General features: G+C 34.7%; 1 protein-coding gene across 1 annotated transcript; it reads right to left on the minus strand.

The window, feature by feature from the left end:
- Positions 1–1,589: 1,589 nt before the first annotated feature.
- LOC126705702 (uncharacterized) lies at positions 1,590–11,366 on the minus strand. Its single transcript, XM_050404856.1, has 9 exons — positions 11,034–11,366; positions 10,539–10,619; positions 7,874–7,994; positions 7,666–7,760; positions 7,229–7,300; positions 3,680–3,958; positions 3,127–3,235; positions 2,544–2,730; positions 1,590–2,040 (listed from the first exon to the last, which is right to left on the minus strand). Exons 1-9 carry the CDS (start codon positions 11,055–11,057, stop codon positions 1,953–1,955), a joined length of 1,056 nt encoding a protein of 351 aa, XP_050260813.1. The 5' UTR covers positions 11,058–11,366; the 3' UTR covers positions 1,590–1,952.
- Positions 11,367–12,175: the final 809 nt, after the last annotated feature.

The raw sequence follows: 12,175 nt of genomic DNA on the forward strand, positions 1-12,175 counted from the left end.
TTCTAGCCAAATTGAGTCGAGAAAGGCAGTAAAAGAGGGAATTTTTTTTTTTTTTTTTCGTTCCGAGTTTGTTCCTACCCAAACTGGTTTAGAAAATTCCCACAAAATAGTATAAAAATTAAAAAAAAAATTTAAAAAACACTATTTCAGCTTTATTTCTAGCCAAACCAGACCGAAAATGGCTGAGAAAAAGAAAAAATAAAATTTTCGTTTCGAATCTGTTCCTACCAAACCCGATTTAGAAAATTCCCAAAAAAAAGTATAAAAATTCAAAAAAAAAATAAAAAACATCATTCCTACTTTACTTCTAGGCAAATTGGGTCGAGAAAGGCCGAAAAATAGGAAAAAAAAATTTTCGTTCCGAGTTCGTTCTTACCCAACCTGGTTTAGAAAATTCCCAAAAAATAGTATAAAAATTAAAAAAAACATCGTTCCGACTTTATTTCTAGCCAAACCAGACCGGTAAAGGCTAATAAAAAGAAAAAATAAAATTTTTGTTCCGAACTAGTTCCTACCTAACCCGGTTTAGAAAATTTCCAAAAAATAGTATAAAAATTAAAAAAAATTAAAAAAATCATTCTGGCTTTATTTCTAGCCAAACCAGACCGAAAATGGCTGAGAAAAAGAAAAAATAAAATTTTCGTTCCAAATCCGTTCCTACCCAACTCAGTTTAGAAAATTCTCAAAAAATAGTATAAAAATTCCAAAATAATAAAAAAACATCATTCCTACTTTATTCTAGCCAAATCGAGCCGAGAAAGGCAATAAAAGAGGGAATTTTTTTTTTTCGTTCCAAGTTTGTTCCTACCCAAACTGGTTTAGAAAATTCCCAAAAAAATAGTATAAAAATTTAAAAAATTAAAAAACACTATTTCAACTTTATTTCTAGCCAAACCAGACCGAAAATGGCTGAGAAAAAGAAATAATAAAATTTTCGTTCCGAATCTGTTCCTACCAAACCCGATTTAGAAAATTCCCAAAAAAAAGTATAAAAATTCAAAAAAATAAAAATAAAAAACATCATTCCTACTTTACTTCTAGGCAAATTGGGTCGGGAAAGGCCGAAAAATAGGAAAAAAAAATTTTCGTTCCGAGTCCGTTCCTACCCAACCCAATTTAAAAAATTCCCAAAAAATAGTATAAAAATTCAAAAAATTAAAAAACATCATTCCAGCTTTATTTCTAGCCAAACCAAAACGGAAAAGGCCGAGAAAAAAATAAAATAAAATTTTCGTTCCGAATCTGTTCCTACCAAACCCAATTTAGAAAATTCCCAAAAAATAGTAAAAAAATTAAAAAAAAAAAATCATTATGGCTTTATTTCTAGCCAAACCGGATCGGGAAAGGCCAAGAAGAAGAAAAAATAAAATTTTCTTTTCAAATCCATTCCTACCCAACCCGGTTTAGAAAATCCCCAAAAAATAATCTAAAAATTCAAAAAATTAAAAAACATCTTTCCAGCTTTATTTCTAGCCAAACTGGACTGGAAAAGGTCAAGAAAAAGAAAAAAATAAAATTTTCATTCAGAATTCGTTCCTACCCAACCCAGTTTAGAAAATTCCCCAAAAATAGTATAAAAATTCAAAAAATTAAAAAACATCATTCCAGCTTTATTAAGTCAATATGGTCAAGGAATCCTTAGTCTTGCATGTTTATTGACTCAAATAGATAATTACAAAATAATGCAGTTTGAACAAAATATTTTCCTTTTCACTTCCATCTAAATTCATAACATAGATAAACAAGGGTAAAGGTTAAAAAGGCCAAGCAAATATATGTAACATGTTACTGTCATCAACACTCAAATGAAGATCCCAACAATTTTTCACTGAAAACCAGCACCATGTCCAGATAGAGGACCAGAACAAAAACACAGCAGCAGGAGCACCAGTAACCAGCAGGTCTCCATTAAAGCAGAATCACCCCCATCTGCATTAGAACCTTGCAGATGATCACTGCTGTTCATCCTCAGGCAGCTCCACACCAAAACCCCCTTGCACTAATCTGTAATACAAAATACCCATAGTTGCCATGCATGCCCTGCATGAGATCATAAAATATGCATTAGTGGAATTCTTGCATAAGTTTATCAGTAATTAGACCCAAGTAGTCATGATGATAATAATTATGATGACTTTCAAATTCAGTTCATGAATAGGATTGAGAAACAACATCATTCCTTAAGTTGCTCTACTAACAGAGTTAAAATTGTCAAAATCCGCTCGTCACCATTAATCCATGTGAGAAGAAGTGGAATTAGTGCTCTAAGAAAATGGAATGTCGGAAGATCATGTAATAATTTGACTTCTAGAAACTTATCCTACAAGGTAATTTGGACTACTAAACGTTAGGCACAAATGGTATGTTGCCAAATGTATGCTGGTCAGCAGCATGCCCAGGCTTCACTATTAGCCCTACGCATATTCCAAGCTCCTAAGAACTCAGCCACTTAAGTATAGTCACAAGACATCAATTTCTTGAAGCTATTGCCTACTGCATTTTGTTTATCCTAAAAAAAAAAAAAATTGTTCAAAAAAAATTACATGATTGCAATAACAAGCAGGATTTTTCTCGGATCCATCCTTGATGATCTTTGATGCCGCACACGACCTTCAGGGACATCATTGTTATTTGATGCATCTTTTCGTGGAGGTGCTGTCACTGGTAAGGTTGGTAATGCAGTAGACCAGAAAGGAAGCAAAGCTCTAAGAAACTTATGCCGGAATGGACCTACAAATAAGAAACCCACAGGAAGATGATGAAGCAATTCTGATCAGTCCCAGAGGTGGATGGCTTAATTTGCAACATTTTCTATGAAAAATGTAATGATGAAGAAAGTAGCAACTTTAATCACTCCATCCCTTTTTGTTTTCCCAATATAAAATATCTAACTTTATAAGAGAACATCATTTAATGCTTTACATCTCAAAGAAAAATATATAGCTTCACAAAATTATCCTCATAAACTTCCAAGAATTTAAACCTGAAATATTGGGGATGTCAATAAAGTATTGACATATGTCATATGACTTCTAAAATTGAAAAATATTTTGGGACAGCCAAAGATGGAAATACTAGACAAACAAAATGGGAAGGAGGGAGTAAATAAGAAAATTATCTACTTACCCCTTTTACTATACTTTTTACGATTCCCATCTTCATCATCTGCATAATATGAAATTTCTGAGTTTTGTCGTTCAACATGGAAGGCACCCTTTCGTGTTGTAGCACCAGGCTGGAGTGCAATCATACCAAAACTATATGAGATTATTTTTTTTCCATTTCTTAGATGAATGAGCCTTTCAATTCAATTATTGTACAGAAATTAAAATATACATCGTACAGACATCAAACACATGCAAACCCATGCTAAATTGCAAATGAAAACACAGAACACATTCACAAAGTCTGCCATTGGTTAGGATCCATAAGGTATTTCTCAGCTTTTAGCTAAGGCATCATTTGTATTAGCCTATCTTGAACATTTTCCATATGATGTTTAAGACAGTTTCCTGTCATATATGCCAGAGTTATCAGCATTATGCTTTACTACTACTCCATGGCAAAAATGTAAAATTCTAAAAACGTTGCATTTTGAAAAGCTAAAAATTGAACAAAACAGAGCCTTTAGTCACTATTTCAGAGGCAAAAGTTGACCATAAAATCCTTTTACACCTACCGGGCTTGAGCCTTTCATAAAATTCCCAGCCGTACTAGGACCATCTACCTCCAGAATATCTGGAACTTTGGAAGATCCTGCTCCAGCAGCAGCTGAGTATCCTGCAATAACATTTATTTCATCTTGTGCTTCTAAGGGTGAACTTGCATTGTTGTCCATGCCTCCAAGAGAAGGTACTGCAATTAGAGGATCTGATGCAAACGCAGGAGGAGGACCATGAAATTCGGTCGCTGCCAATGAAACCGGATGACTTCCAAACAAATTCTTCTCCATACCAGTCTGCACAAAAGATAAAAATTACCAAGACGTGACAATATTTAAAAAGAAGATTAACCAGATAAATGATTCCAGCACTGATGTAGAGGGTGATAATCACTAAAAATACGGATATCAGACTATTCTTTTAAGAGATACATGCACTGCACCCTTCCTGTCACATAAAGGGCCGGGTAATGAATTGCTAGCTGTAGATATTTAGGGAAAATCCTGCTCCTTAACAAGACAGAAATTGCACCTGAAATTGCACCTATCAAATTAATGAGACTGTAAATGACTGATATATCTAACATTTCACCTAGCCACGTATAGGAGTTCCAGATTAGTGTCAAATGGAATGTGGTTACACATATACCTCTCTAAGTTGCAAGTTTGTGTTAATTCTTTGCTCTCATTTACACCGGAACACCTCATTTTCTAAATGACATTTTGTATATTAGTGCCCATGTCAGAATATTAATTCACAAAATATACCATATTTTTAAACAATTCAAGATTAAATGGATCTGAAACGCAATCTTCTGCTTTATTGGTAAGTTTCAAACGCACTCAATGAGTTTTGAACCCACATCCTCACCCTCTCCTTTACCCATTCTTATTGGAGATGGAAGTGTCATTTGAACTAGAACTCATTGATGCATCTTAAACACAATCCCAAGGATGAAAGAAATAATAAAATACTGCTTCTATACACAAACAAGTTGTACAACTCTTTTGTTTTTGTTTTTTTTGTTTTTTGTTTTTTTCAGATTTCAACATCCACAGCAGACACCTCATATTTCTTTCCTAGATTTCAACATTTACAGCAGGATCTGCAGAAAAAACCTCAAAGATTCATCAATAGAAGAAAATTTTACACCCTAATGAACTGGAGTCTTCAATTGTTTCCAGAAACTAATGTCAACTCTTATTATATGATATATAGGATAAGTCAACGAGCAGGCCTGAGACTGGCTCAGCCTGAACGTTGGGCCTAAATAATTTTAGAGCCTGAGTAGATCTAGATCCCAAAAATAACAGCAAAAGTAATTATCATTTTTGTTGTAGATTTTTTTTTTTCTTTTTCGCTGGGGGGAGGTGGGGGATAAGAGAGATGACAAATTTGGGTCAAACATTAGAAAAAATACAAGAGGTTTAGGTTCAACAGTTTTATAATTCAAAGAAGCTGCCATTGGGTACAGAGAGAGAGGAAGCAAATATAGAACTGTAACTCAGCACCCTTTTTTGAGATTTTGAGAAGAGAGCACAGTACGATGAAAGCTGTAGGCTGTGTTCAGGGGGGAGTTATTGTCTATCATTGGCCTCCATTGGTAGAATCAATCAGGGGCCTAAGAGGCTGCAGTTTACTCTATGGCAGAAATCAGTGGTTTGAGTCCGCTTATCTCCAACTCATGAACTTAGCTAATACAAAGCTATATGATAGCACCCAATTTTTTCAATTCGGCAGTTTGATCTATGATTTATCATTCATGGACGTTGATAAGATACTTTCATAGCAGCACCTTAAGATGGCATAATCAAATTCTTTGATTGGTTCTTTCCGGGGAACCTTCTTTTTGGACTGATGGGGACAACAAACAAATTTTTTTTTTTTTTAATTATAAAAATATTATAACAAATCTAATTTATTCTTAATAATACTTAATTAAAATAATAAATAAATAGAGTGCTCCTATTCGAAATGCCTTGTGATCTTCAACCAATTCTGTGCTTCAATATAATTTCTTGGAGTAAGTGCTATAGCTTGTTTCCAATACTCAGCAGCATGGGGCTTAACATTAGGTTAAAGAAATGTAATCAAAGCCTAAATTTTCAATTCTGTCCAAGCATGACCATTAGTGAGCAGGATTGTTTGGCCAGGAAGGGCAGCAAACCCATGTTCAGGTCTAGCATAGACAATCCTACCAAGGGGAAGATTGGAAGAATTCCTAGGAGACACCCAGTAAACTTAGAAATTACAGAAGAGATAGTATCACAAAGACAAGTCCACAGAAAATGAAGCAACTAGGGATCCACAAAATCATCTCCTTGCACATGAAAACAATGACATTTTGAGATGGAAGGGATTTCAGTTTCTTTGTTCTAAATCCAAAGAAATACTTAAAAACACTTTAAATTCATGGACTGATTTGGTGAGTTAAGTGGGTGCCATTAAGGATTGGAGTTCACTTCTTAGCACCTCAGTATGTTCTTTACCATCAGGCATAGATGGAAATTCCTTAAATTTGGATCTCCTATACTCTTGAGTACATTGTTATTCATCAGCACAGGTTTAGCTTATGATGTATCTGCAAGACCCTATCCAAACGAGCATTGCCAAAAACTATGCCTAAAAGGCCCTAGTAGCTCACTGCTCTTAAGCACACCAACATAAGATGCAGCTCTCTTAAATTTGGGACTAAATCAGTAAGTTAGCAAAGAAGCCACTCTACCAAAGACAAAGGCATTCATATAAACCCAGGGTCACATTGTCTACAAATAGAGGGAAAATAAAAACGAAAGAAAAGGCAAGGCAGAGAATAGACATTTTTTGTTATTTTTGTAAGTACAGAAAAAATAAAATAAAAACTAAACAAGGTATCCTTTCCCTCCAAAATCCCTCAATTTGACAAAATTAAAATGAGGGGATTTGCAGGGATAAGGCATCCCCCTCTAGGAACAACCTTCCAAATTAAATTAAACATAAAGGAACAACCTTCCAAATTTCACCTAACCCAAACAAGCAAAACACAGGAGTCCACATTACCAACATGCCAATAGCTTGACCACCATTCTTAACATACCTCACCTAACCCAAAAAATGTAGATATAAATGATGCACTACACACCCCCCCCCCCCCCCCCCCCCAAACCCCACCCCATTTAACATACACATGCAACACCAATTTGTCATTATTATATTAAACCTTATCAAATTGTCCATTGTAAAAATTTTCCTCAATGTAGCTAATCAATTGAAAAACCACTCCTAGCACTCATTTGTCACAACCCACCATCAAATCAAAGATAACAAGCTATATCAAGCCAGGATGAAAAGCAAAACAGAATGTGACCTGAACTACAGAAGATAAGACGAACAACAATCTATCACACTAAGAATCAATGAGCACATCAGGATCATACATGCCAAGGAAGTTTAGCAATTCAATGGAACAAGAATTACTGAGTAAGCATTAGTAAAAGTTTGAATTACTGAGTAAGCATTAGTAAAAGTTTACTAGACTGTCGCTTGAGTAATTCTGTGTGTATGTAAGAGACAAGCATAGACCTTACCTGCATAATAGCTTCCTTCAGCAATGAATGAAGACGTGATCCTGAATCATGAACACTCTTAGGAGGCCAAATCTGCAAGAAAAGGGCATGTGAAGATGAACCATGCCAAACAATAAACATCGCATTAACAAAGTTCAAAATAATTCCATAATCAAAGAAAGTTGTTCAAAGCTAAATAGATCAAGTAAAACACCACAACTAGATGGCAATGTTTACTAGTTACTGAGTATAGACCAATTCTAGTCATGACTGACAATTCATCACAAGACAATTTGAAAAAATTTGTTAACAACAGTAACAAACTTCAATCATTTTAGGTTTTCATGATCCTATACTTTAAGACATGAATTTTAAATTAAAAAAAAAAATCATATGAAATATGGAAATTGATTTAATTAACATTCTAAATCTATCAATTATTTCCATAAATATCTTACCGAAGTGGAACATGCAGGACACACATATCCAGCTGGTGCTGTATGCGAAGGAAAACTTTTGATATGTGAAACCAAGCAATTTGTGTGTAAAACATCTGAAGCAAAAAATCAATGTACATTACGTTATGCACTAAGAGTTCAACAGGCTTTCTTTCAGAGAGATAATTTGCATGTCAGAGGCAGTAACTATATCTGCAAAATCACATACGCAAGCAACCCAATCGAGTAGTTTGAGGACCCGTCCCCTCTTCAAGTGCTACTTGACACTGGGAGCATTTATTTGGCCAATCATATTCTGCATCTATTACCCATTCTGAGTAAGTACGGACCTAGAAAAGACAACCAAGATAAATACAGCTTAGGCCCTGAACAACCTTACAACATCATCAACGAGATCTTTTCATAATAAAAATATACAAATGCACGTACTTATACCTATTGTGCAAACATATTTTATACTGATCTCTCTTTTTTATAAGTATTTTTTAACCGATCTCTATAAAAAATAGCCACAAAAATAAATATGATCAAATTGAATATTCATCTCTTCCATGAAATTCTAGCTCAAAGTAGCATAAAGTTGATCCAACATGGAAAAAAAGGTAACGGCATAACAACTTATATCAGTGATCAATCCAACTGATGTAAACTAGAAACCACTGCAATAGGGAAATAATGTCTTGGAAATGTAGAATATTTTCTGTAAAGTAAAAGAAAACAATACATAATGAGGTAGATTTAGGACATGAATTCCAAAGCAAAATCTTTAGAAACGAATGCAAAGTGAGCACCATCAAGACAGTTCTGTAACATGAATATAAAAACCCTACTAATATGAGGACTATGAAAAAAAATACAAAGTAACTGGGAATCAGTATCTTTCACTCAAATTAACACCAAAGTATACCGTTCATACGTATGCACAAATTTGCCTCAAGAAAAATCTTAATTATGTCCAAAATGAAGAAATTATCCACACAATGATTACAAAAACCATCACTAACACAATACAACATGATGAAAGGGAAAGAGGAGAGATCCTTGCAATATATTCTATCTGGGTATATTAGGGCCTGTTTGGTATGCAAGTTCAAACCACAGTTTTCAATGAGTGCTGAAAAATGTGGGCCCAAAAAAAAAATTGTATTTGGTAAGAGGGTTTAATAAAGAGTGTTTGAGTCACAGTTCTCAAAAACTATGAGACCCACAAAAATATGACTCCTTACATAGAGCAAATGGCTCTATTCTCTCTCTTTCACACGTTTGTCTCTCTCAGAAATGGCTCTCTCTCTCACACGATCTGGACTCTTTCAACTTTCTCTCTCTCATGCGGTTGAACCAGAAAATTTCTATGGTTGAACCAGAAATTTTTAGATCAGAAAATTTCTCTCTCTCTTGTGGTTGAACCACAAAATACCCAAAAATATCTCTTTCATGATCTGTGCTTGCTAATGTGCAGCACTTAAAAGTTGATACAGCTGAGCAGTTCAATTGGGTTGAAGGGTCGGCTTGACAGCTAGAGTTGAGGCTTGGGGCTATGAGCATGGATGGTGGATGCTAGAGGCTATGAAGAGAGTGGAGGAAGAGGTGGAAAGGTGCGGTGGTGAGAATGGTTTTGTGAGTTTTGGTGTTGGGTTAAAATTGTGAAAGAAGAAAGTGAAGGAGATGGTGTTGATTGAGAGAGATGAGTTTTGGGTGTTACTGAGTTAGGATTTGTGGGATTGATGGGTCTAGAAAGACAAGGAAATAATAGAGAGAGAGAGGGCTGTTGCGAGTGAGTTTCTTTTTTATTTTTTTAACTAACAAGGTGCTGCATTTGTCAGTGAAAATACCCACCTTTTATTAAAAACACATACTCATACCAAACATATAATTGTGTTTTTGCAGTTTTAAAAGAATGTTATTAGAAACATGAAACCAAACACATGTTTTGCATTATAAGTACTTTAAAGTTTTAAACACATGTTTTCACAACATTTTTTAAACCACAATTTTCACATCATTTTGAAAACTATTGTTTGCAATCACATACCAAATGGGCTGTGAAGAGCCCTTAGAGGGTATCCTTTTTTATTTCGACCGCAACTTAGGGGAAGATCCGAAGATATTCACTGATTATAATCTGAGAAGAAGAGGCTATACTATATTGGATTGGTGTTGCATGTGCCAATGTAGTGGGGAGATGATAGACCACTGTACATTCAAGGATTTGGAGAGCTTAGGGAATAAGCTTCTAGCCTCTTTTGTAGGCACTTTTTTTTATTGGTCTCAAGTTTGGGGACTCACATCTAGTGATTCTATTCCGATGTATATAGACTACCTTTTTCCTTGTACATAATTTCTTGTTTGTAATTCTTTTGATTATTTCATGCCATTTTTTGCATGAAGTAGTCCTTTTTCAATAAAAACTATTCTTACCTATCAAAAAAATATTCTATCTGGATATGCCAAGCTAAATTTGGCCTACAATGATAACAGAGAATTTCAAAAAGAAGAATCATGTATTCACCCATTGAGTTCAACACATCAGAAGGTCAAAAACTGTTCATCACTTTGATATGCTTTCTCCCTCCATCTATTGACCTCTTTTCCCTAAATTTAGTATCATGTCTAATCCCCTATTTCAATCTCTTAAAATCCCTTCAACACACAAATGCTAATACTATTAAAATTCAATCACATGATAGCATTACATACGAATAATGAGAGCGCCACAGCTAAATGCTAATACAATTAAAACAAGTTTTAAATACAAAATAGAATAAACAGTGTAACATGATTGAGTTATGAGCAATGAATCCAATCCCTCCCAAAGTAAGATAACAATAAATGATAATAATACCAATGAAAGCAACAAAAATAAATAAATTTACCACGCATATTTGGTGCTCCGGAAAACACATGCATTCGCCACAAACCGGAACCTTGTGCACGTAACAATACAATCTGGTAGCCTGAAAAACCAAACCCCACCACACACATTATTACCCAACATACATTCCCTACTTTCCCAATTTTAATCAATGCACAAAGAAACAAGCTTTACAAGAGAGAGAGTCCACTTCCAGCTACAAACACATTGGTAATAAGCTAGCTAGCAATTAACAGAGTTCAGCTAGTGATTTACAATGTAAACCCAAGAGGGAAAAACTTAAAATTATTCTTCGCTTTTCATTTCTTCGAATGGAAAATTGGAATTGAGCTACGAAATTCAGACATAGAAATGAAAATTGGGAAAACGACAATTTGTGCAGCTGATATAGATCGCGATAAATTTCAGATTTCAGAATTGGATCCGATCCAAAACCTCAAAAAAAAAAAAAAAAAATGATCAGAGAAAACGAAATATGAGAAATTGAAGCAAATACCTTTCGACATTTGCAGACCACCATTGCATTGACCAGTGCACAGTGTCAAATTAGCCTTTGTTGCAGATCAATTTTGGAGTGAGGATTTGGGGCAAAACTATTAGGGTTAATGGATAAAACGCAAAAGGGTCTGAGAGAGAAAGAGAGAGATGAGGGATGAGTCACTTGAGTGAATGAAGAATCCAGGTCAGTTGTAGTTGGTGTCCAGATTTGCAGTGCTCCTCATGGAGATCCGTTTCGGTTTTTCTCTTTTCATTAACGGATTTTTAATTGCGTGTGAGATTTCTGCCCGTTGTTGTTGTCGTCGTCGTTTTGTTTTGTTTTTTTTTTTTTTTTTTTCCTTGAAATTGCATTTGGTTATAATTCTTGTTTAGTACACTTTTTAGCAATACAAAGGAAACTTTTTCAATTAATAATTACAGTATTTTACTTTTTTATAGGACTCTTTCGTTTGCATCTAGTACAATAGACACTGTCGTGACAGGTCCAGTGCAACTGATACTAAACCTAAGTTTTGCCATTTTTTATATGTAAATACGACATTATTTTAAACTTATAATCATTTATAATATTAGCTCTTTATCATTAGATCAAAACACCATTATTTTGCTATTACTATGAGATTCGTATTTTGTTATTATTAGCTATGTTACTTATGATAATTGGATCATATAGACACCTACGAAACCATCTACCATGGTTTTGCCTAGTCTAACAACTGACAATATTGCTTTTACCCATACCCTATTCTGGATCTAGATTTGGGGTTTGCCTTCTGAACACACATCTGAAGATGTTGGAAGAGAAATTGGTTGCAAATTGGGTAGTGTTATTGAAGTAGATAAACGGTCTTGGCAAGCAGATTAAGCCAAGTTCATGAGAGTGGGAGTAAACTTGTCGATTGACAAGTCTTTAAGAAGAGGTGGAAACATTGCCATTGCAGATGGTGAAAGATTTTGGGTCTCCTTTAGGTATGAAAGGCTCCCAACGTTTTGCTATGTTTGTGGTAAAATTGGACATGATGAAAAACATTGCTCAGTAAAGCAAGATGGCCAGCAAGTTGATCGTCAATACGGAGAATGGCTTAGAGCTGGTAGTACTAATAAAGGGGGATTTGAGCATAAAAGATCCATAAGTAGCAA

This window comes from Quercus robur, chromosome 11, assembly GCF_932294415.1.
Source record: "Quercus robur chromosome 11, dhQueRobu3.1, whole genome shotgun sequence".
NCBI lineage: Eukaryota > Viridiplantae > Streptophyta > Magnoliopsida > Fagales > Fagaceae > Quercus > Quercus robur.

Excerpts from the sequence above, each read along its gene's own strand:
- LOC126705702 (XM_050404856.1), bottom strand. The coding sequence starts at position 11,057 with ATGGTGGTCTGCAAATGTCGAAAG. Across the intron at positions 7,761-7,873 it reads TACTCGATTGGGTTGCTTGC|ATGTTTTACACACAAATTGC; the intron begins GTATGTGATTTT and ends TTTTTGCTTCAG. Across the intron at positions 3,236-3,679 it reads TTATGAAAGGCTCAAGCCCG|CCTGGTGCTACAACACGAAA; the intron begins GTAGGTGTAAAA and ends ATTGCACTCCAG.